A 25,556-nucleotide genomic window follows, 5' to 3' on the forward strand; every position below is an offset into this window, starting at 1 on the left:
CCACAGCCATAATCAGATCGATATTGATGCAGAATCAGCAAAACACAGCCAAGTAAGATGATCAGACTGTGACTCCCTGACCCCAGCTTCACACCTCCCACTTGCACATTTCAGATATGAGTTATATTCCTACAATAAACCACCACACTGTAGTCTGCTTTACAATACTGCAAGCACGGCACCCCTTCTCCCTGCACTGCTCCCTGCCCCAGTATTCACTGGAAGGAAACGGAGGCCAAATAGATTCTCAAAAATGTAATGACTTGCAGGACCCTGCATCAGATCCTTGAAATACGGTTTAGAGAAAGAAGTCAGGGCATCGAAGACATTATAACTGGGAAAAAAAGAAAAAACTGAAAAAAAGGTTTAAATTCTAAACCTGGTCAGCACAGATTAATATTTGGAGTAAACCAGCTTTGCAACCACAGCTGTCTTAGTCCCAGCTATGAAAAGCACCTACTACCCATATGTTTTTAACTCAAAAGCTGCAATTCTAGGTGTGGAATAAATGCCAGTTCCACAAAATTCACAAAGTCTTCCTGCTGCCCCTTCCTCTCTTCCACACTATCTCTCATTTGAGTCACTTTGCCTTGTCAAGCCTCCTAACTACTACACAAAACATCGTATTCTCAACAGTTTTCTCCACTACCTCCTCCAAAAATCGAGGTTTGGATTCACCCGATCATAGAATAATTTAGGTTAGACAGGGCCTCAGGAGGTCTATAATCCAATCGCTTGCTCACAGCTCCATCAGCTATGGGGTCAAATCAGACTGTTCTTCTCCCCAGTCTCCAGCTGGGTCTTGAAAACTTCTAAGGATGGAGACTGCACAACCTCTCTGGGCAACTGGTTCCAGTACTTCACTGTCTTAAAGTTTGTCTTTGCCTCAGGTCAGAAACTCCTGTGTTATTTTATGACCACTTTCTCTTGTCCTCCCATCTGACCTCAGTAAAGACGTCTTTGTCGTCCTGGTGGGTGCTGTTAGGTCCTCCAAAAGCCAGTTCTTCTCCAAGCTGAACAAGCCCAGTTTCCTCAGCACTCACAGGGCCAGTGCTCCAGCCCCGATCATTTCAGCAGCCCTCCCTGAACTTACTCCAGTTTGTCTATGACTTTCCAGTACTAGGGATATCCAAAACTTGACAGAGTATTCTAGACGTGGTCTAACAAATGCAAAGTAAAGGATGATAATCACTTCCCTCAACCGACCAGCAATTCTCATACAACCCAGGATGCTGTGGGTTTCCTTTGCTGTCAGGGCACACTGCTGGCTCATGATCATGACCACAACTCTCAGAGCCTGACCACACAACCAGGTCTTTTTCCCCAGCTAGTTGTCTGTCCATCCATCCAGACCATAACGGCTTTACTTGGATACAACGATATTGTCAGAGACAGCTTGAAAAACCTTGCTAAAGTCAAGGTGACATCTAATACTTTCTCATGATGTACAAATTCAAACTTTTATTTTTCTTATAGAAGGCAATCAGTTTGTTCAGTCCCTTGGTAAAGCTATGCTGACTGGTTTCAGTCACCTTGTTTTCCCTCATGTGCCCAGAAATGTGCTCGAAGACGACTCAGTTCCTGATTTTCAAAGGGATTGAAGAGAGGCTGACTGGCTTGTAATTCTCCAAATTATTCTTTTGGCTTTTTATGAAGACAAAAGATATTTGCCTCTCCTCAGTTCTCAGAGACCTCCCCCACTCTCTATGCTCTTTCAAAGACTTCAGGTTTCTCCCAGCACTCTTGGATACAGCCCATCTTGACCCAGACTCCCCCTTTTCTCTTTGTCTTCAGAGCACAGCAGTGACAGTGCTTTAGCCAGATTTCTACAGTATAAAGGAGGGTAATTCCTCACTCTCTTCCCATCTTTGTTCTGTGTGATCATAGCTGTCATTGTATACAGGTATAAGTCAACTCCGAAAATGGAACAAACCTTGTATATTTGTGATAGCCTTCACCCTAGTGAGATCTGACCAACCCCAGAGGATTATTCTGCTATAAGTCTTTAAATAAGTAAAAAAAGAAAATCAGCACCCTACCTGAAACAGCCCTGTTTCCCAAAGCCTACCCTATTGAGGATTACATCTTTGTATAGAGAAAAAACATGTGAAATGGTTAGTTAAGTTCCACTTACACCCTAGTACTGGCTGAAAGTGCCCACACTTATCCCAGGCAGAGCGTTTTAGAGATCAGCTTGCCATCGGATGAAGAGGTTACTGAGAACTGTAACACTGCTAAAGGTAGCAGTATGGTCTGGGTGAGGAGGAGGTTTCTGAAATTTACTCTCCACTAGCTATTACTTGCATGCAGCAAAATGTGAAGCCCATGACTTCAAAATTAATATCTGAATTTATTTTAAAAAAAAAAGAAAAACTTGTGCAAGTTTCAGTTCAGCTGTTGACTGTCAAGCTGTTTTCATTATACACAGGTTTTTGCATTACCAAACACTTTGGGGTGAATTTTATGTACACATACACACACGTAACTGATGTTATGGAAACAGTTATACAGATATAAAAGCACAGGAGGACAGTTTATTCCCTTTTGTGGCTATATATACGCCTTTAAATCAACTTCATATCAATAAAGCAGCTTTAACAACATCAGTCAGCACAGTACCACTTACAGGAGATATCCATACCACAGAAGTGGATTTTGAGACATGACAGAATAGTGATTCTGTACATTGGCTCAGAAGAACCACACCAGGTACAAACCAGCAAAGGTTAATCTTGTATGAGAGCTAAACAAACAGGCAAGAGTGACTGATAGGTAGAAGATGAGTTGGAAAGTAAAATGCAAAATTATAAAGAGGATCACCATTCTCCCTCTTAGAGTGGAGCAATTGGCTGTGGGAGATTTGACAGTAAAGAGCAGCAGAGGAAGACCCTAATGAAGATATTACACTGATTTGTTCAGGTGCAGGCCAACATTACCATCACTGTGAAAGTGTTTTATTAATTTTTTTTAAATTAATAATATAACACTTTAAAACTATTCTAACAAGTAACAAAATACAAAGCAGCAAGAAGACTTTTTTTTTTAAAAAAAACACTCTCATATGCTGTTTAGGTCAGTGCAAGTTTACTGCTGATTGTGTTAGGATGGACTATGACTCACTGTCTGACTTAGTCTCCTAAATATTAGAATTAATATAATCTCAGATTCATATTCCAGACACAATCACTTTCAATCTCCTGCCATATGCCGTGATGCACTAGCCGAGAGTAGCAGTCATGCTGGGCCAAGAACAGCAGACATTATATCTAACTGCCTTTTTCCTAAACAAAGCAACATAATCTGAACTATCATTGGAATATCAGCCAATTTAGACAAATCTTTTCACTTATCCATCCAATGGATCTGTTCTTCAAATAGACATACATAAATATTCTTTTCTGATGCACAGAGCCCAGTGAATATTGTTCAACTTCCAACCTGAACGCACATTATCTGCATTTTGTTCTGTGCTTATCATTACTGTACCTGGGAGTTCCACAAACATTTCCCTAAACCACGTGAAGAAATTTCACTGTGGCTTTAAAAACAAAGTACACAGCCATTGAAGTCACTAGGCATCGTGACTACAAAGGCCAGTGATGCCTGCACTCGCGAGGTGATTTAATCAGAAGTCACTTGTGTTATTCAAGCACAAAACCAGTATGTTATCAGGCAGATAAAGACTATATTGTAATCCTGTAATGTGGTATGAACAGCCCAAAGCAATGTTTCACAGTGCACTTAGTTCTGGTATTTCATTATTACTCAGTACTCAACTGTCCTGCTTTCAGCTTGGATAGAGTTAATTTTCTCTACAGTAGCCAGTATGGGGTTATGTTTTGTATTTGTGCTGATAATGCGGAGATGTTTTAGTTGTTGCTAAGTAGCGCTTACACTAGTCAAGGACTTTTTCAGCTCCCCATGCTCCACCAGGGGCACAAGAAACTGGGAGGGGACACAGACGGGACAGCTGACCCCAACTGACCAAAGAGATACTCCACACCATACGACATCACGCTAAATATATAAAGTTCGGGGAAGAAGAAGGAAAGGGGGGACGTTTGGAGTGATGGCGTTTTTCTTCCCCAGTAACCGCTATGCGTGATGGAGCCCTGCTTTCCTGGAGACGGCTGAACACCTGCCTGCCCATGGGAAGGAGAGAATGAATTCCTTGTTTTGCTTTGCTTCTGTGCGCAGCTTTTGCTTTACCTCTTAAACTGTCTTTATCTCAACCCACAAACTACCTCACTTTTACTCTTCCGATTCTCTCCCCCATTCCGCCAGGGAGGAATGAGCGAGCACTGTGTGGGGTTTAGTTGCTGGCTGGGGTTAAACCACAACATCACCTTCCAAAACTTTTAACACTTCTAGTTTTATGTCTAAGCACAATATCTTAAGTCTTGGGAGTTTCTTCCATTTTACAAAAAATTGAAACAAATTTAAATTCCATAATGTAGTATCCCACTGATGGGTCATCTTCAAAGTTCTAAAGATCTAATAAAGTGCTCCCACACAGCAAGAACATGTTTTCATTTATTAGCTCTATCAGCAAACAATGAGAAAAGGACACTTTTCCAGAGAACTCAGCAAATATTCACGAGCATGTTGATAAATGCCAAGACTTTTGACTTAAGGTCTTCTGCTGCTCAAACAGTAAAAGCAAAGCAACTATGGCATGAAAGGGGACCATACTCTTTTGGCACAGACTCTTTTCTTCTGTCACAGTGTGTTCCTGCTCCAGCCTTGCTGCAGTCAATCTCCAGCTGCTTGTTCCAGTTTCACCATTCCTCTCCAACTCTAGACACTTTTACCCATAATCCCCTTATTGGCACACTGCCAGACTTAACCAGAACTCTTGCCACCAACCTGAGTTTCTTTGGTGCTCCAGGAAAATATTCCTTAGGAAAAGCTTCATTTCAAATTCAGTATTACTGGGAAGAGGATCTTGTAGCACAAAGTGTCTGGAAAACACTAACGTAATGCAGCCAACGTTGTTATAGTCCCACAGATGCTAATCAGAAAAGACTTAGAACCAGAAGCTATACTGCATATCCATTAGTGAGAAGGGTATATCAAACATTTCACAGAATTCAAAAGATGAAATAAATATTTAGGATCACTTGCACCACTGTGTGTCTAACTAAATATTCACCTCAAAGGAATATGGACTGATGAATATTCCATTCATGTGCCAGAACAATTTTTAAATGCTTTGTCACATCTTAGTTCTCTGAAAAAGTAAATAAAGTGAAGGAAGAGACTACTACATTTGGGTTGGTACTGGTTTTAGCTAAGAATATCAAAGAAAAGATCTCAGTGGAAGTTCCCACTGGTTCCAATGAGCTTAATTTGCACACACCAAACACACAAACATAATCAGAAGAGTAGAGAGCATAATGCAGAGGGATTGGTCAAGGAGTGGTATTAGTAACATTATTACTACGTTCTTCCTTTATCTTAGCTCCCCACCCCGTCACTCCCTCTATTCACCTGCCTCATCCTTCCACCACCACAACTAACTAGATTTAAAGCAGTAACAAATTGTGTTCTTTGGTGCCCTCTATGGGACAGATTTCTGCAACGTTAAGTTGCCAGGAAGAAAGCACAGCCTTCTCCCTCCCAGAGGAACGAACACAGGGCAAGCTGAGTCAACTACACTTGTAAGTGGGACGTCTGAATTGCTGACTTTAATTCATTCACAGCGTACATGTCATGGATCTCTGCAGCCACTGCTTTTGCAGAAGTTGCTTTTCTGTAAGATCTTTCAACTTTTCTTCATGAAAGCAGCAACAAGATTCTTGAAAAGGTTTTGGTTTCTTCAAAATCTACAAAAGCCAAGCTCAGTAAGTATTCAGCCTTGCCTTTTGCTTAAGGTCGAAACACATATATAACAACTAGTTTATCAGATACGTATTTCATAGGAAAGGTTTCAATTTGAACTTAAATTACACAGGATGCAATAAAAATCCCCATTTGAGAAGGCCAGCAAAAGGACATCAAATGTAAAATAGGATTTTTAGGTATTGAGATAGATTGTGACAGTGGGACTGTAGTTTTTGAGATTGGTTGTCTTTTTTTCCTCTCCCAAGATGCAAATTACAGAGTATCCAGCTTCCAAATACACAAATTCACCTTGCCTTGACAGGATCTTTATCCATGGAACTTGGAATACTTTTTTAAACAAAATATAAAAACAGTCATCAACAAGGCAGGAAAAAACCCCACACTATCTTCTGTGTACTAACTGCCCAAGGGGACACTCTTCTTCCTAATTAAAGTAAGTTAAGCTATGCCAAGACACCTTTACTTCACCTTTTGGGTAGAATAAGAGTCCATATGGATGATCAAGGCTCAGTAACCTGCCATACCTTATTCCTCACTCACTTCACTAATTATAGAAGCACACGTGTTTAGACACAGGCCCAGATTCATCCTCATTAGCTTTATGTGAAGTGACTAATCATAATCTTATGAGCAGAAAACACCGCAGACTACACTGGTAGAGTCCTCGCATCTTAGTAAGCCCATGGAGGAGAGAGCAGCACAAGCTCAAAGTGCCTGCGGCTCCTGTCCGAGCAGCCAAGCTGTGCTGGTTGACCTCCCACGGACTACTTGCTCAGACATACAAACTGCTGACTGCAACTGCCGAGTGTGCAAAGAGAAGGGACCAGCAGGGACCCCGCCAACAGAAAAACCTCCACCAATGAGAAAAAGATGAGTTTAGAAGGACTGGAGAATGAGGCAAAAAACACAGATGAAAGCAGAAGCAGCTGTCATGAAAGTGACAGGCATGGTTTTGTTTGGTTTTATCAGTGACAGATGGTTGTGGGGGAGAAAGGGGTATTTTATTGAAAGATTTGGAGGTTGTCTGCAAGGTGTGTAGGTATTTGCGGTTGTGGGGGTTCACCTACAATTTTTAATTGATTTTTTTGCCAATATGGCATGACAAAATATTTGATTTTTCAGACATCCTTAAATAAATCAACCTGCACAAATTAATCACAGTATTTTTCTAATAATTAATATTCAATCCATTTTAAAAACATATTGAATTGTGTTTCCGTACGTTTAATACTACATAATGTATGTGCAATACTATTTACAGTGAAACACATGAACTGCTACATGAGCAGTGCTATTTAATATTTTCATCAATAACACAGATGATGTAGTAAGCAGGTTTTAAACATCTATTCCAGATGGGAAGTGAAAGACTATTAAAGAACAGGATTAAAATTCAACCTTGAGAACAGTTAAAAGTCAATCCATAAGGAAAAATAAAGGATTCTATAGGTAAACTGAAACCACCTGTACAGAAAAAGAAGAACCAGAAGAACTGCCTAGAATGCAGCTCTGCAGTAAAGGAACGAGAGATCACAGTGGATCATAAGTCAGTCATGAGTTAGCAATGACATGCTCCCGCAAAATGACCATTACACTGAAGTGTCAAATCTGGAATAAGATCTGTAAGACCTGTGAAATGACCTTTCAGCTCTATCGGTCACAAGCAAAACCTCAGCATAACCAACTTCAGGAACAAAACTCAGAAGAAAAAAGAGAGGCGTGACCAACTGCAGAGCATTCACAGAGAAGCAAGAATTATTAGATTCCATCATGTCTCCCCCTCTATATAATAACAATATTCAAATATATAAACATTATGCACAAATAGAAAATAATAGATTACTTATAGCTAGAACATGAGATAAAGGACTTAGAGTGCCAATAAGAACTTTTAAGCTTTTACTAAGAAGCTGCTGTCTAACAGATAAGAAAGCATTGGAACTGACTACTTCAGAGGCTGCTGAAATTTCAGTGTCAGTCATTTTTAAGAACAAAAACCAGGTCTGGTTTAGATGCAATGGATTCTGTGGCAGGTGACACTGTTCTAGAAAAGCAAAGAGACTAAACACAAACGAAAGAACGATGCCAGTGACATGAAAACAGGAAAAAATATGCCCAGGAGATCAGGGGGAAAAAAGGAAGTCGGAAGGAGGCCTGGCAAAAAAAAAAATAAAAAGAATTCAGGGACAACTGTCTCTTAGACCAGTTTCAGCCTTATTTTCTACGGTTTCCACAATTAATTTTTAAATTCAACAAACTAATCAGAGAACAGTGAAGCCACAAACACTTGCAGAAGATCTGAATTTAGTTCACCTTGCACATTGCTCCTTTTTACCAAAAGCTCTTTTGTGGAAACCATGGTAGAACCCATACTGTGCACCTCTCAACTTCGTATTTCACAAGTAGTTCTGTGGGATGTTATAAGGATAGGAAATAAAAGCGAGGAAAATTAATCTAAAACCGTAACTGTTTCCATACAGTAACAGTACTCACTTGTTTCACATTTTCTGCCAAGAACACAACATAAACACTACAAAATCCCAGCTGTGTTATCACTAGGAAGAAGTCGACAATGTACCTGAGGAAGAAAAAACAAACATACATTATACTTAGGATCCAAAAAGTTAACCCATTACTACCTAAAATGCAATTACTACTCCTTTTTACAGTTGTCAAAATGCTAGATTCAAATGCCACATTAATCTCATGAGCACTGCAATGCAGGTTCCTCTTATGGCAAAACAGGGTGGTTTTATATGTGCTTCTTTTTTAAAGTAACATTGGATAGGCAGCGAATTTTCTCAAAAAGAAAAAGTACATAATTTAGAGTGGCACAAAATAAAATTCAAAGACTTAACAATGTGGTACAAATATAAACAACAGAGATATATATTCAGTGCACGTATAAATTCTGCAGGGGGCCATTAGCCCCTAACACAGCAGTCTTCCACGAGGACCAGCCATCAAATGTCTTATTCAGTAAAAGTTTCAGCAATTCAAGATAACAAACATTTTCACATCTTACTAAGTGGGTCTATATCAATGCATCCAAACACACATTCCGACACTATCTCATTGAAAAATCACTCTAAACTATGGTTCAGATTGTTTTTGAAAAATGTTATACACAATGAAGACACTCTGTAATGAAGCTATTTGCTACAGTCAGGCATACAGCAGAGATCTGCCTCAGAGAATGGATTTGCTGCAGCACAGTGTCTCTGGAAATCAAATTGCCATTTGTGGCTTGTAACTCTTTGGTGCATTACAGAATTGTCATTATATTTCACGACAAACCAATTTTCTCTCTAATTGAACTCTACTCCATTCCTATGGAGTCATCACAAAAGATCTTAAAAGATTAACTCACCTTTTTCTTATTTAAAACAAAGTAATAGCCAAAACACATGACGTAAGATGCTGCATCCTTGAAAATAACAGGAACAAAAAAAATTCTTCCTCAAGTGAGGAAAAAAGCCCACTTTCAATTAGCATTGAACAACATGTCTGAGTTTTTGAGTTTCACTACTGTGTAGTCATACCATAAACTCTATAAACAGCTATACAGCAACAAATGGCAAAGGAAAAATAATGGTCTTTTTCAGAAGCGGGATAAAGTATTTAAGAGAGACAACAAGCTATTAATATCTGTATGTCATTACTGTAAAATATAGTAAATATTTCTCCATTATTTGTATGTTATATTTAAACAGGAAACAAAGAACTGTTTTGCTTCCTTTCAGAATAAATATATTGAAGTCAATTATATTTGCAGTGTCATCCTGCTTAAAGACTGAACTCTGATGCAGAGAAATGTGTTTACGGTAAAAGAGAATGAAAACTTAAATTACTTCACTACATTAGACAATACAGAATGCATTTCTGGTTATACCACATCTCTTCCTATATTACTGAATTATTTTCTTCACAGCCCTTGTAGCCCTGAAAACTGAAATGCCCAACAGAGACACCCCCCAATCCTCTCATGTCACCACTACTAGCTGCAGGAAATAACAAATAACACTGCATAAAAATACTTCAAGCATGGAGAACACATTCTTAAAGCAGGTAACACCTGAGTAAAAACGAATTTTCCTAACCATTCCAAGTATAGCCATTAAATTTTAATAGCGAATTTATTAAATTAAACTCTCATGCAAACCTACCGTCCCCAAGGAGCTCGTTTCTGAAGAGCAGCCAGGGGCCCCACTTCCATGGCGTAACTAACTGTATCGCTGTACCCCAGAGAGGATTTTTTCATCCTGAAAGCAAAGAGTGAAGAAAGAACAGAGTTACTAGAAACTACAAGGGCCTAGATTCCTACCTTGAAAATGCTGGTGGCCTCCCAGGATTATAATAAGTAATCACCTGTGGCACCATTCTGCAGCTCCGTAATTTTAAAGGTATGGTTTGGGCTTCTTTCCCCCAGCAACGGCTATTCAGCACTCTACAAGCATGTGAATCACAATGCTGCTTCCCTCTAATTCAACAGTACTACATCAGCTTCTTACAGAACAACCTTCTTGATATAGTAATCCAAAAATAGATTCTTATAATATCAGCTTAAGAAATTAATCCAAACCTAGAAGCCACAAAGAAATTCAACAGGATTCAACAGATTTTCCTGGACAAGCTGTCAATCACAATTGCCTCAGTGATCTTAGTTTTATGTACCTCTTCAAAAACCATTCAAAACTACAGAGGAAAAAAACCAAAGAATTCAGGAATGACAGGATCCCTTTAGAGTACAATATCACATTAAACTAGTAAGATAGCTCTTCCACCTACAGGGACACAAACAGTTCTGTGTTTCTATTCAGTTCAAAAACTTAATTGCACTTTTTTAATACAAGACCCTCCCACTGCTTCCCTTTAACACCTGACAGTAAGATACTAATGTTTAATAAAAGTCACTATTAATCAAAGTAATCTATCGGTCAAATCTGAATAACTGCTTCCCCCTCAGTACTGTACATCTCACTTGGAGGGGTATCTAGTGTTTTCCAGCTCATTAGCAACATTTTAACGCATTCCTTCAGCACTACAATTTGGAAGAATCAAGTTGTCACAATCCAAAGAGACAGAGCTCACATATAATCATGAAAGACATTAACAGCAATTCTTAGTTTATCTCTAGTTCCTATAAAAGTACTTATAAACTGGTTATTTATAAATTGGACACTTTTCAAAGCTATGAAAATTCAGAAGCTATGAAGATAAAGAAAGACTAAAGGACTGAAACTAAGCAATTAAAATCACAATGAGAAAGATCTGATTATTTGTCAGCTAAAACAGGGAACAGAATACTGGGCCATACAAGTTAAACCAACTTAATTTTGTATATGAGCAGAGAAGAAATATTCTTTCAGTGTATTAACGCAGTGTTGCACAAAGCACAGCTATCATTTATAGTCAAACAGTAAGAATTTGAGTGGTGTTTCGTTGAAGTATAAGATTCTGATCTGAAGAAACTGCTACAGCATCAGGACATTCTGTAGGCCAAAAAATTAAAAATAGAAAAGAAGAAAGAAAAAAAATACTCAAACTCAGCATCAGAATGAGTAGTTCCACATTTACCTCTGACATAGACAGTGGCTGCAACGTACCAAGATGTGCATACAATGAACAGATATAACTCCTATGAACACAAGGCTGATTGGTCCAATCTGGTATGGAAAAAAAAAGGAGAACATGGAGGAGAAACAGAATTTTTCATGAAAATACGCTGGGGGGAAAATCTTCACATGCAAAAATTTCATATTGTAACAAATAAATACATAATTTAAAATCTTATGCAACTGGATTTTTTTCCCCTCTCAGAGGAGGATTTGCCACTGATGTTTTATGGCATTCCTCACTTTTAGTTCACTACTTGACAGAGGGCTACTCAGGGGTGATCAAGCCATAAATACCAAATGGGCATGAACAACTTCATGCCTCTAACAGCTCCATTAAGCTATTTGCCAAAAAAATTTGTCAAGAGAGAAGACTGCATATTGAAACGCTTTAAAGTGGCAATGTTAAGAAAGGTTTCTTTCCTTTAAATTAAATTAAATTTACCCTGCCTTAGGAAATGTGTTGTCTGTTACCCAGTACAAACTAGCCTGTGTTATACCCTGTTTCTGCAGAAAATGGAGATTGATTTAACAAGCTGACGCTGCACTCTAGGACATACAATCTGGCTAGAGAGAAGTCTGGACAAAGATAAGACAACCCTATAACAATTCCCATGAGACATCATAGGACTGTGAGTGAATCAAAAATCTTTTTTTTTCTTATAAAGCTTTGGTTTTCCCCAGAAGAACACTTTGGCTAAGCAAAAATACAATACATGCTATAAAGTCTTCAGAGTGAAGTAGCAACTTTTTTTAAAAAATAAAAATCTCAATCTTCAGTAATCACTTCACCAAACTAAAGAGGAAAAATAGAACACAACTCTGTTGAAGCTGGTTGAGCTTTTAGTTTTCCAGGCTCTGAAATATATCTGTAGATCTTTCTAGATAATTTTTCTAATCTATGAAAAATATCTGAATTCTTACCACAATGCCAGCATTTTTTATTGCAAGTGGAAGACCAAGAAGCCCAGTTCCAATGTTTCCCTTGAGGAGGTGCGTAAGTGTTTGTATAAACCTGAGATAAACATAGAAAAGGTCACATCAGAAGTACACTTGGATTGGTATGGGAATAAGAAAAAAAAAAACACCAAAAGCAAACTCACACTCTCTATCATCCATTAACACACAGGGATAATTTGTGAACTTCAACTACTTTAAAGTAGTCCGGCACATCCGAAGAATGTTCTTATTGATCTTTAGATGTGAGCTCCCTCCAATTGAACATACAAGTATCATCTTCAGTTCCTTCGCAAAACACTATTTGCTGTGCAGTTTTATTGTCCTTCTGCCTTAGAGTCAAAATTACCAAGTTTCATCAGTGCTATTTTAGAATGAATAACATTCAAAACAATTACCAGCTACTAATCACAGCTCTGACAGCCAAAGTGTGTCAAAGGAAAAAAAAAAAAGACCTTTACAAGATCTTCTAATTAAACTTTAACAAATAGATTATTTCCAAAGTCTTCTGAAGTTTCATAATGAAAAGATAAAACCAATCAAAATCTTCTTTAAATAGTGCTTGGATTTTGAGTGACCCAATCAGTTTACAAATGGGCACCTTGGAATATTTTATGGCCAGTAGGTCGTTAGCTTCCACACACTGAAACAGGGCTGCTTTTTGACAGAACTATGCAAAGTCCCAAAGAATAACAACAAAACTGTACTGTGGGTGCAGGAAAACCCCTTAAGAGTTCAGTAAACTATTCATGAGAAACAAGTTGGATTCAACAGTTTTTAACAAACTGATACTTAAGAGTAATACGTACGTAATGCCTTCTTCATTATCAAGCTGGTAATGCTTCTCAACTGGCAGGAAATTATTTTCATGCTCTTCATCTGAGATGCCATCTGAATTTTGTTCATCAATTAAAGGTTTCATTACTTCCATGTCTATATAATAGAGTTAACACAAAATAAGCATTAGAAACAAACATAGTTTAGAAGTAAAACATGACTCAATTTGCCATGCTGTGAGGTTTATGGGCATTACTAACTACAAAGCTGATTTAGGCAGATAGAGATGTACACTAAAAGTTTGCACAGGAAATTCTTTATAGGGGCACAGTGTCTTATTATTATTATTATAATCATCGTTAATATTAATATTATGGCCAAACACTACAGTTTCTCATTAAGAAAAACAACTTAGTAGCATCAAAATGTGGATGGCTTAGATTATTTTGCAAGCTAATAAACACACAACAAAACAGAAAAGTCATCTGTCGTTACAAAAGGATGAGATTCATCTTACCCACTATTAGCTATTGCTAAACCAAGCATTTAGTCTACTCTCCCTTTCTATCAGTGGTGAGGGAGGGCACCCCCCCAACTCATCCCATGCTGAAATGGGTAGCTAAGATAGGTACCCCAGAAGATGGTTCTCTCACATGTGACTGGAGACAAGATGACAGAATCAGGCTGCATGCTTTGAAAGCTGCAGTTTCATCAACCTTTTAAAGTAACATAAACTACCACTGCACTCAACACACGCAATCCCACCGTCCCGCTAAACAACAGCACCAAGCAACAGCAAGCAGCCAGTAGGGAACAAAATTGCCTTTCAGGCAAAGCTAACAGATTACGCCAGTTTAATGCTGATTAAATTATAACCATTTTTAAATTACCACAGTTAAGCAAAACAAATCCTGCCAAGGGCAAAAAGATTATTTATCTTACATTTGCCTACCACAGTATTCATTCATAAAATGTATTGAATAAGTCTCAACTTCCACCATTTTCACTCAAAAAAAAAATCCCCGTAATTTTAATGTTTTCTATTTAAGAAAAAAAAACTACTGAGTATTTCTAAGTGTGCAAGAGCACACCTCACTGAATTATCACATTATTTACAGAACTCTGAAAACTCTGAAGAATACCAGAAAAGACATTAGCTGCATTAAAACATGCTTCACTATTCAGCAAGCAAAAATATTTCATAGTTTGAATGAACATTAAATACCTTAACCATACTAAGCTTCTTTGTTTCGTAAGAAAAACATAGATGCTAACTGAATACCTGTGAAATCTGTAACGCCAGTGAGATTTTAGAAGCATTTAAAAGAAGGTATGGACAACTGACGTCTTTAAAGTACATAGAGGTATATGAATCTGTCAAACATGAGTTTTATTTTGGGGAGTTATTATGGTCAATCTGATAAAAATTACTACTTAATTTGAAAACAAGACACATGCACAAAACTAGTCATGAAATACAGAATGTACTAAAAATTAGCCATTGTATTGGGCTTGCATGGCATGATTTTGGTAGCGGAAGGGCTACAGGGGTGACTTCTGTGAGAAGCTGCCAAAACCTTCCCCCATGTCTGACAGAGCCAACGCCAGCCAGCTCCAAGATGGACCCGCTGCTGGCCAAGGCCAAGCCCATCAGTGATGGTGGTAGCGCCTCTGGGGTAACATAGTTAATAAGTGGGGGGGAGGGAGCGGAACTGCGCATCTTTGCGGGCGGAGTGAGGATTGAGAATAACTGAGAGGAACAGCTCTGCAGACACCAAGGTCAGTGAAGAAGGAGGGGGAGGAGGTGCTCCAGGCGCCAGAGCAGAGATTCCCCTGCAGCCCCTGGTGAAGACCATGGTGAGGCAGGCTGTGCCCCTGCAGCCCGTGGAGGTTAGCAGTGGAGCAGATATCCACCTGCAGCCCGTGGAGGACCCCATGCCAGAGCAGGTGAATGCGCCCGAAGGAGGCTGTGACCCCATGGGAAGCCCACGCTGGAGCAGGCTTCTGGCGGGACCTGTGGCCTTGTGGAGAGAAGAGCCCACATAGGAGCAGGTGTGCTGGCAGGACTTGCGATCCCGTGGGGGACCCGCGCTGGAACAGCCTGTTCCTGAAGGACTGCACCCCATGGAAGGGACCCACCCTGGAGCAGTTTGTGAAGAACTCTAGCCTGTGAGAATGATTTGTGTTGGAGAAGTTTGTGGAGGAGTCTCCTTTGGGAAGGACCCCACACTAGAGCAGAGGAAGAGTGTGAGGAGTCCTCCCCGTGAGGAGGAAGGAGCAGCAGAGACAATGTGTGATGAACTGACCACAACCCCCATTCCCCGTCCCCCTGTGCTGCTCAGGGGGGAGGAGATACAGACTTCAGGAGAGAAGTTGAGCCTGGGAAGAAGGGAGGGATCAGGGAAAGGTGTTTTAAGATTTAGTTTTATTTCCCATTACTCTACTCTCGTTTGATTGGCAATAAATAAAATTAATTTCCCCGAGCTGAGTCTGTTTTGCCCATGGCAGTAATTGCTGAGTGATCTCCCTGTCCTTATCTCCACCCACGAGCCTTTCATCGTATTTTTCTCTCCTCTCTCCAGCTGAGGAGGGGACTGATAGAGCAGCTTTGGTGGGCACCTGGCATCTAGCCAGGGTCAATCCACCTCAGCAATTCAACAAATCATTACGGTCTTTCTGAAACTTTGAAGATGTCTAACCCATCAGCAGGGCACTGAAGCCAATACTAAGCAAGAGGACCTTATAAAGAAAAACTGTAGAACAAGTGTAATATATTCTATGAAGCAGAAAGCATCTTATCCAGGTAGTTAAAATTAAAAGCATATAGCTCAAACTCTCCTGAAAACAGCAAAGGGTCATCTGAATTTGGTGTAAATAAAGTTGAAAGACAGGAATGAAAGCAACTGACAGAAGCAAAGATGCCCAGTGGAGAGCAAAATTAGAGGTCAGAGACTCAACCAGAAAGGACACTGCAAAGCAAATTTATACTCTGTGATATTCTAATTATACATGTTAAGACAGACTTAATCATCTTTCACTACATGGCACATAGTCTCTGACTTGATCAAAAGAAGGTTCAGCAAAGGATTTCCTCCTCTCTACTCCCACAGCACTTTGTTGACTAGTTCCTGAGGATGCCACGACCTTCCTCTCTCAGCTCTGAGTCACTGCTGGGCTCAGTCGACACTCACCAAGCCTTCCATATCTAGTTCTGGAGTAAAAGCCTGTCCCCTCAGGGGTCGGAGGAAGCAAAGTGCCAATGCTGGAAGTTTCACCCACGGGGAAGTGATTAGGCTTATTTTCATTTTTTTAAATATTGAGTCTAAACTAACAATCTGAAGTGTTTTCACTAGGAACAAGCCAAACTAGAAGTGTGCAAAGTCTCTGATCACATGAGATTCAGCAACATGTAAGTGAAATCATCATTAAATTACTTTTCCAGTTTTGACTCCATCACATTTTGTAGGATGTTGTTTGTAATGCTAAACAATAATGACAACATGGAGTAAGGTTCCTATTTAGCAGTATGAGGGGACCAGAATGACTCTTAGGACCAATAGCACTGGTGAGTATCAGCAACTGCTCCATCGAGGGAGAAAAGTGAATTTCTCTTCTTCCATTCCAGCCTGATACTGAAAGGTTTGAGATATACATACACACTGTTTACCACAGAACCAGATCACGCTCAGAAGAATCTGAATTTTATAGACATCCCATTTTACTTTCTCCCAACTTCCTGACCCTTCTTCTGATCACAAAGGTAGCCCTTTAAGAATGGATTTAGACATACTCAAGCATTCCCCTCATTTTTTAAGTAATAAGAATTTTTCTAAGACAAGCTATTTCTTCCCCTCAAAAATTCACCTGCCCATGCCTAAAGCCATCTAGTCATCTAAGGGTTATTGTTATTGCTATCCCAGCTCTGATAATTACTTAACTGTCCTGGCTAGGAGTGCTCTGCAGAAACACAAAGAAATCAGCCTCTGCCCTAAAGAGCTTACAATCTAATCATCCTCGGTTCAGCTACTACGTTACTTTTAAAAGTTCTTCTTAAACAAGTTGTCATTTTTAACTTTTCCTGTGAAGTAGTTTTGTAGCTTACTGAAGGACTGCTTCAGAGTAGGCTGTCCTTAAATAAGATCCTTTTCAGTGTTTTTGATGGTTTATTTTGTCATCTGTGTGAATACCAGTCCTCATTATTTCCGCACATTCCACAAATGCATATGAAACATTGTACCAAATAAGCTCCAGGCAAAATACACATATTTGCAATACCTGGCAGATTTAATTCACACCAGAAACATCTTAAAACAAACAAAAATTTAAAACACTACAGAACAAGATTTCAGTATCAAAATCTTTAGCAGCAAGGAATTTTTAAAATATTTAGATAACTCTCAAAGAAGTTCAATACTATTTTTCCTAGTTATCAGTATTCCATAAGATGCCGAAGAAGTTACCTACTCCTTTGTCACCAAAGAACAGCACGATCAGACTGGCAAAATGCACTGAATTTTTCTGGGTTCTACTCTGGCAGGAAAATAAAATAGCAGCTATATAGAAACTAATGCATAGCATCTACGTAAATTCTAGCTTACATCATTAAAAAAAAAAGAGTTTCTCTCCTGTGTACACTAGAGAGATACACAATTCAGTTCTCATTTTCCACTCTACCATTACAAAATAAATAGAACAAAAATGTTTAGGCTCTTGACCAAGATGACCTGAACACATCTACATCCACTCCCACGAAGCACACTTTAATCTGGAACTCGCCTTGCTTGCTTTCGGGATCTTCAACTTCATCGTCACTGCAGCCAAGGCTGCCATCCATCTTCTTCCATATTTGTGAGTAGCAGAACCAGCAACATGTTTTCCCTAGTTGGCTCATTAAGCACTTGCATGAAAGAAATTGTCCTACAAGCACCCCAGAAAAATTGACAATTCCTTGGGCCCTGCCATGTTGCCCCCCTAGAGGCACTAGGTGGTAAAAGTCCCCCATGGGAAACAGGACCTGTCAACGGAAGGCTGCTTCTGCCTCTTTTTAAAGAGGTTTAAAGAAGACTTCATCCACCTCTTCTTCATGTCTTGGTGGTCTGTGGCGGACACTCACCTTTCCATTCCCCTTGTTGGCCTTACCTCTGATCTTGAGCCATAAACTCATTTGTCCCACACAGCAGTTGACTGATTATGACAAAAAGATAAACATTTTTGGACTTAAGAATTAATAGAATATAAGTAAGATATATGCAAGTCAGATAAAATATACTGTCCTAATTCATTTAAATTCATTGTATTTGTCATGGAAGACTAAGAAGAACAGGATGACAGATAACCCATGAAATAGAGGAGATGCTGGCTTCCCAGACTGAATTATCATAGAATCATAGAATTGTTTAGGTTGGAAAAGACCCTTAAGATCATCAAGTCCAGCCGCTAACCTATCACTGCCAAGTCCACCACTAAACCATATCCTCAAGCACCACATCTACCCTTCTTTTAAATACCTCTAGGGATGGAGACTCCACGACCTCCCGGGGCAGCCTGTTCCAATGCCTGACAATGCTTTCGGTGAAGAAGTTTTTCCGCATATCCAACCTAAACCTCCCCTGGCGCAGCTTGAGGCCATTTCCTCTGATCATTCAAAGAGAAGCCAGCCTCTTCACCTATGAGGCTACACGCCTGACCATTACCCCTTTTCTTCATCTCTGCCTCGGTTGACTTACCCTGACCTTCGTTCAGGAGTGAGAAGACTGCTTGTTTTCATTACTGCCTTCTCAAAGAGGCAGGAAGAAAGCTCACACTATAAGATTCGTTTCAAAAAGGTAGCCTCCACCCTGGCTGATGAGCCTGCTCCTACCTCTCCATCTTTCATGCCACACATACCGTCCTCGTATATTTAAATTCTTAAGTCCCTTTGTACACCACCACTTCCAATACATGAATTCTTATGGGGGAAAAACCCTTTGCTATTTGAAACATCAGTAACCACTGTGCTTTCCAGGGATGCCACCTGGACAAACAGCAGGTCACTTGGGTAGCAGCCTACTTCTCTGCCTGCTATTGATAATGGTAAACTTGAGTTTTAAGGAAACATCTACCTGAGCATGATGCAGTTTTTAAGTATCTTTCATATACAGTTTTCACCATACAATTTACTCCTCGAGATTGTAACCAATCATGTTGACCTGTGGTCATATAACACGACCACATATTACATGTGACCTACTGTAACAACCCAAAAGAAAGATAACCAGCTTCTCCACAAAAAGATGTTATACGCAAAGTTTTTAGACCACACCTACAGTCAATATAAACCTTTAAAGGCTTATGACCTTTAAGGATCATCTTTTTCCACCCCCCACTCCCGCCATGGGGAGGAACATCTTTCACTAGACCAGGTTGCTCAAAGCTCTGTTCAAACTGACATTCAACACATCCAATGATGGGGCATCCACAACCTCTCTGGGCAACCTGTTCCAGTACCTCACCACCTTCATCATAAAAAAAAAGTCTTCCTTACGTCCACCTATACCTACCCTCTTTCAGTTTAAAACCCTTGCCCCTTCTCCTGTCACTACAAGCCCTGGTAAAAAGACTCTCTCCATCTTTCTTATAAGCCCCTTTAAGTATTAAAAGGCGGCAATAAGGATCTCCCCGAAGCCTTCTCTTCTCCAGGCTGAACAACTCCAACCCTCTCAGCTTTTCTTCACAGGACCATTGCCAGGGCCCTCCTCTGTACCCGCTCTAACAGGTCCATGCCTGTGTTGCAATGGGGGCCCCAGAGCAGGATGCAGTACTCATACTCAGGATGGGGTCTCATGGGAGCAGAGCAGAGGAAGATCCTGTACGGCAGCAATTTCATATCATTTCCTCAGGCAACAGCACTATCATATCACTTTTTTAAAGTTTGCATGAGGAGAGATTTTGCATTTCCAATGATGTCCTACTAGAACACAGAAAGTAAAAGTTCCCCTCCGTAAGTGAAAAGTATAGCTACGCATAAGTCGCATACACTAACCTTTACGGGTCTTGAATTTTTGCGATGGAATATTTTGTCCTCATGCTATTTCTTGAGTTTTCACTTAAATGATTTGCCAGACAAACGATTCTCAAGCATGCACAACTTTTACAGCATGTTGTTCTTTTTCATCAAGGGATTCCCTGCTGGATCCACTAAGTTATCTCCATATCAAAACACTACATAAATACTTGTGTTTGATTGTTTTCACCTCATGCATTTGCTTCCACAACCTTACATCTCCTCTCAGCCTTGTAACTACTCATTTTTTCTGCATACAGTATAAAAGGTCTATTAAATCTTCTTTACCACTTCTCCTTATGCCTTTTGCTCTATGCTGTTCTGTACTTGAACCTTTCTCCAGATAGTCTGCATCTTAAGATTCAGGAAGACCCATAAAACCGCAAAAATCACAACAGAGATCTCTGAACTACAGCACAGCACACAGTCTCTACAAGCAAGAACAACTGTAAGCATGTGCTCTTATTTCAACTTGAGACCTCTTCAAGCATAGTTGTACTCCTCCATCACTGCAAGGTCTTCTACACTACACAATCATCTTAACCAGAAATGAAAGCAACAGTGAATTTAATATAGCCCCCACTTTTTAACTTAAGCTACTTGGGTAAAACACCTGACTGTCCTTTCAGGGTAAAAATTATGTCTAAATATGCTGTCATGGTTTAATCCCAGCTGGCAACCAAGCACCACACAGCCGCTCATTCACTCCCCCACACTGGGATGGGGGGAAGAATTGGAAGAGTAAAAGTGAGAAAATACAGGGGTTGAGATAAAGACAGTTTAATATGTAAAGCAAAAGCTGCACACGCAAGCAAAGCAAAAGAAGGAATTCATTCACTCCTTCCCATGGGCAGGCAGGTGTTCAGCCATCTCCAGGAAAGCAGGGCTCCATCACGTGTAACGGTTACTTGGGAAGACAAACGCCATCACTCCAAACGTCCCCCCCTTCCTTCTTCTTCCCCCAGCTTTATATGCTGAGCATGACGTCATACAGTGTGGAACATCCCTTTGGTCAGTTTGGGTCAGCTGTCCCGGCTGTGTCCCTTCCCAACCCCTTATGCAACCCCAGCCCACTCACTGGTGGGGTGGGGTGAGAAGCAGAAAAGACCTTGGCTCTGTGTAAGCCCTGCTCAGCAGTAACTAAAACATCCCTGAATTATCAACACTGTTTCCAGCACAAATCCAAAGCACAGGCCGGTATTAGCTACTATGGAAAAAAATTAACTGTATCCCAGTCAAAATCAGTGCATTTGTTTACCATGGCTGTTTGAATATTTATTTCCAAATCCTGGGGAGGTATAAGTTACATATTTTTTAGTATCTGTTTTCCAAGACCATTCTGCTATTTTATTAGTACCACTTATGCAATAGAACATCCCAATTTCATACTCAATTGCCTTCCCAGCTGAAAGCCGTGAGCCATCACTGATAATGACAGAAAAGGAATGCATCATAAAAAATACTAACTTTGAAAAGCCACATTAAAGTTTTATTTACAAAGCGGCTCAATGTGCACAGCCATACATTTCATATAAAACTTGAACCCTCATAGCATGGAACCTCCTATTTAAAAGGAGCAGCTGCTATGCTGTAGTCACTACATGCAAGAACTGAAAGGTTTTGGCACACATACCACTTTCTGCTACACATTACAGTTACCGACATTCTGCTTTCAGTACACTCATGCTAACCTGTCCACCATCACTGGTCTACAGGTTGAAATGAATGAAGACTTGAATGTCAATAAAAGTTAATAGAATGGCAGGATCTTAGTCGTTTCTTTAAACATTCTGCTTTTAAATACAGCTAAGCAGCAGCCAGACAACATTCATGTGCCAAGCTGGTAAGTGTCAAAACAATGTTTTTACAGGGAATTTCCTTATGTGAAGAATGTAGCACCGGCTGTTCCAGAGAGAAGGGAAGATTTCACCTTACTTAAATATTGAAATGGGTCTATTTGACCACAGAGAAAGAAGGTGATTCTCCCCAAATGTCCCACTAAAAAATTTTAAAGCTGCATTCAGTTAAAGCAAACACCTCTATATGCTTCTTTTTACAGATACAATCTTTGCCAACGTTCATTGCACAGAATTTGCATTATGTAACTGATTTTATTGCTATTAGTTTACCACACCGCTGTACTTCAACTTCTCAAATGCTAATCAAATTGATAATCCTTAAAAGAAAAAGAAAAAACCATTCACCTACTGTATCTCAAAAATACAACCAGGCCTTCCAAAGCTCCAAGACCACTCCCACCAGCTTTTCTCTGAGGGGGTAGCTGGTCACGACAGCAGCAAAATGACACAAAACTAGAGCACAGTAGGAGGATTAATTAATTATCTTCTATGACTGGCCTTTTTTACCAGATGAGAGGCATTTATTTTAACCCAGTTATTAGGCAGACATTTGTCTGAGCATATGCCTGGCAATAAAGAAATTCTTTTTTTTAAAAGCAGGATTCAACGCAACACATTTGAACTTACTATTGTTAAATATACTATCCCGTACAATGCAAATTAAAGTTAAATGTGCTTTATGTGTATAGGTCATAGTAAGTCTTAGATATTTTGTCTACTGCTATAGGCTAAATCTCTAACATATATTTGCAGGTCAGCGCAACAAAAAACAGTAGAAATCTAAGACGACTTCTGAAGAAATTAAATCTGGAGTGAAAGAATCTGATTTTAGACCAAGCACCCAGTAGAACACTTTGCTTGTAAGACTCCACAGAACAATAACCCTTTAAAATCTACATCCATTTATGTACATGTTTTGCTTTGTGGGACCAGTACGTAACCATGATAACAATCCCTTGAAATCTCTTCAGCCATCCTTTAGGATACTGGTCCTGGGCAACAGATACAGAGGGGACTGGAGTAGATTAGGTTGACTATTTACCCATGTTCTCAGAAATAGCTTAAATTAGACCTCACAATATCCGCTTCCTATCTGTACACTCAAGCTGGCAGTTCATTGATCCTATTCTAACGTAACAGCTCATTTGAGAATAAATTCTACTAGAAGAGATTTAAAACATGGGTGACAACAATAAGCACCAACCCATATTGTGGTAACTACACTTACTACAGGTTACCCTAAAACACTGCATTATATAAAACACTCCAACAATGCTATTTGGTCACTACTGTAGCCATAGAAATGCTCTTGAATTGCCTCTTTTCCCCATCATTCCTCCTTTATCCCACAACTGCTGTATAGCTTTGGCATAAAACATGTGAATCCATTAACAGTAATGATACTGGGACATAATACAAGGTTTGGATCACGCAACTTTCTAAGCATGGGGTTTCATTTGGTAATAGATCCCTACTGTCGGAATACTGTGGCTATGTAGCTACTGCACAGTCCAAACTCACACTGACATCCAGATTTGTGTAACATCCCAATTTAATACATCCAAATTTGTGGTCTAGAGCAAGCCACCAGGCAAGAAACCCTGAGCTTTCTCTGCCCCATAAAGCAGACACATAATCACAAAACAGAAAAGCAAGTGCTTTGCATACTTGGACCTAGCCAGAAATTATTCTGGAAAGTCCAGTCACTGCCAGAAAATTGGCATGGAATATGCACTTTGACTTTGATTTCTTCCTAGAAAGGTCCAATATGTGCAGTTTAAATATGATCTCAAACTCCAGCTACAAGACCAGCATACGCATGCCATACCTGAATCGAGGTGAAGCTGGCTGCCTGCTATCGCAGAAAGCACGTTGTGCAGAGCACACCTCAGCCTACCTTAGGTCCACGCTCCACCAAGCTGTCCAGACTGCATCCAAACACCGTACACTATTAACGATACAATCCAGTGCTCAGTCACACGATTCACTGAAAATTTTGCATCATCTTCATTCAGCACAACTAAGAATGAGGGGATTAATTTCTACACATGCTCTTGTTTTTACTTTGCCAAAGTACCAGCCAATTTTCAGCCTTCAGCTAATATTAAATTTTTTTCTCATCATGCCAACACAAAAAGTTTTCAGATCAAATGCTGTCTTCAGATTGTCTTTAACAGTCTTTAACAACATTTATCACTGTTTCTGCTTTCTTCTGTGAACACCCATGTAAGCAGGATGCCAAAATGCTCTGCAAGTACTACTACTATCAAGCAAGGCAACACAAAGTGCACTTCATCTTCTCCCAGAATTACCACTGCAATGTTAAAATGGTTCCTTAACCCGCTAGAGAGATAAATCACTGATTCATTACAGCTACACATCATGCTATAATCATCCATAAATGTTGACACTGTATGCTCAAAGACCTCTGAAGAATTTCAGTCACCAGCCAACCACAGTTACATAGCAAGATTAAATCTGTAGTGTTTAAATTGTTATGACCAGTATTTCCAGTTTTGTATCTTCCAGTGTATTTTTCTACCTCCTAGAATTTGCCAGCATCTTGCCAACTTTTATGGACATACTACCAAAGAAACCCTTGAACTGTTATTAAATGTACTTAATTCTAAAGCTTTTATACCATACTCAAGTAAACCTTTAGTTCAAAAGCTTTGCAAAGAAATGAATTTGCACCAAGATCTTTAGTTAATTTTTCTGTACTGCTCAAGCAATTAATACTTCCAAAATTAACCAAACCTCTCAGAACCACAAGGGATAAAACTAATTCCATCATTTTCAGTTTATGGGTGAAACAGAGGCAAAAGGACGAAGCAGTTCACCAGGGCTGCACAGCAAGTTAAAGGCCAAGGAGATGCTAAAAACAAAGACAAATACAATCTCCCATTGTTCCTTTGGAGAATGTCACCTCCCAGACAACCTCCTATCTAAAATCCCTTTTCCAAATCCAATTTAGCAGTGTGATCTGTTTTGTTTTTTTTTTCTTGAGAGTTTTGAAGTCAATGTCATTGAACAGAAAGAACAGGATTTGACTTATAAGCATAAAAAGACCTGGGGGAGGAGGAACATACAGATCTTGTCAGAGCACCACTTCACATGTATATTCAATGCTTGACAAAAAACAGTAGGCAAAAGGGGTCTTGTAGATACTTCACCACTCAGTGAGGTCCTACACAAGAACATGCTAACATGGCCAGAAACACAGCACAAGATTCACAGTCCTGTGAAATGTGTTTATTTATATTAAATAGAGGGTGACCTAGTGCCTCTCTAACAAGGATACAGATTCAATGTAATAAGCAGCTGTTTTGACTGCTGTATAAAAGAGAAAAATTGAACCACACAATCTTCACCCGAGCCTAAAATATGGTTTTACACTAATATTTTCTCACAGGCTTTAGAACACCGTACTCATGATCCAGAGGGCGTGCCCAGAGCCTCCGT

At 39.7% G+C, this 25,556-nt stretch overlaps 1 protein-coding gene across 4 annotated transcripts in view; it reads right to left on the reverse strand.

The window, feature by feature from the left end:
• Nucleotides 1–25,556, reverse strand: part of SLC36A4 (solute carrier family 36 member 4) — a 122,316-nt gene that overhangs the window by 94,621 nt on the left and 2,139 nt on the right. For 3 of the 4 annotated variants that reach the window (XM_075081111.1, XM_075081125.1, XM_075081117.1), the window contains exons 2-6: nt 13,226–13,349; nt 12,384–12,474; nt 11,422–11,510; nt 10,011–10,106; nt 8,338–8,422 (exon numbers count right to left, since the gene is read on the reverse strand). In XM_075081111.1, the coding sequence (XP_074937212.1) occupies nt 8,338–8,422; nt 10,011–10,106; nt 11,422–11,510; nt 12,384–12,474; nt 13,226–13,349 (485 nt within the window). Of the gene's footprint in view, nt 1–8,337; nt 8,423–10,010; nt 10,107–11,421; nt 11,511–12,383; nt 12,475–13,225; nt 13,350–25,556 lie in introns of those variants that run through there. The other variant, XM_075081131.1, reaches the window with a different exon arrangement.

Source organism: Phalacrocorax aristotelis, chromosome 1, assembly GCF_949628215.1.
Source record: "Phalacrocorax aristotelis chromosome 1, bGulAri2.1, whole genome shotgun sequence".
NCBI lineage: Eukaryota > Metazoa > Chordata > Aves > Suliformes > Phalacrocoracidae > Phalacrocorax > Phalacrocorax aristotelis.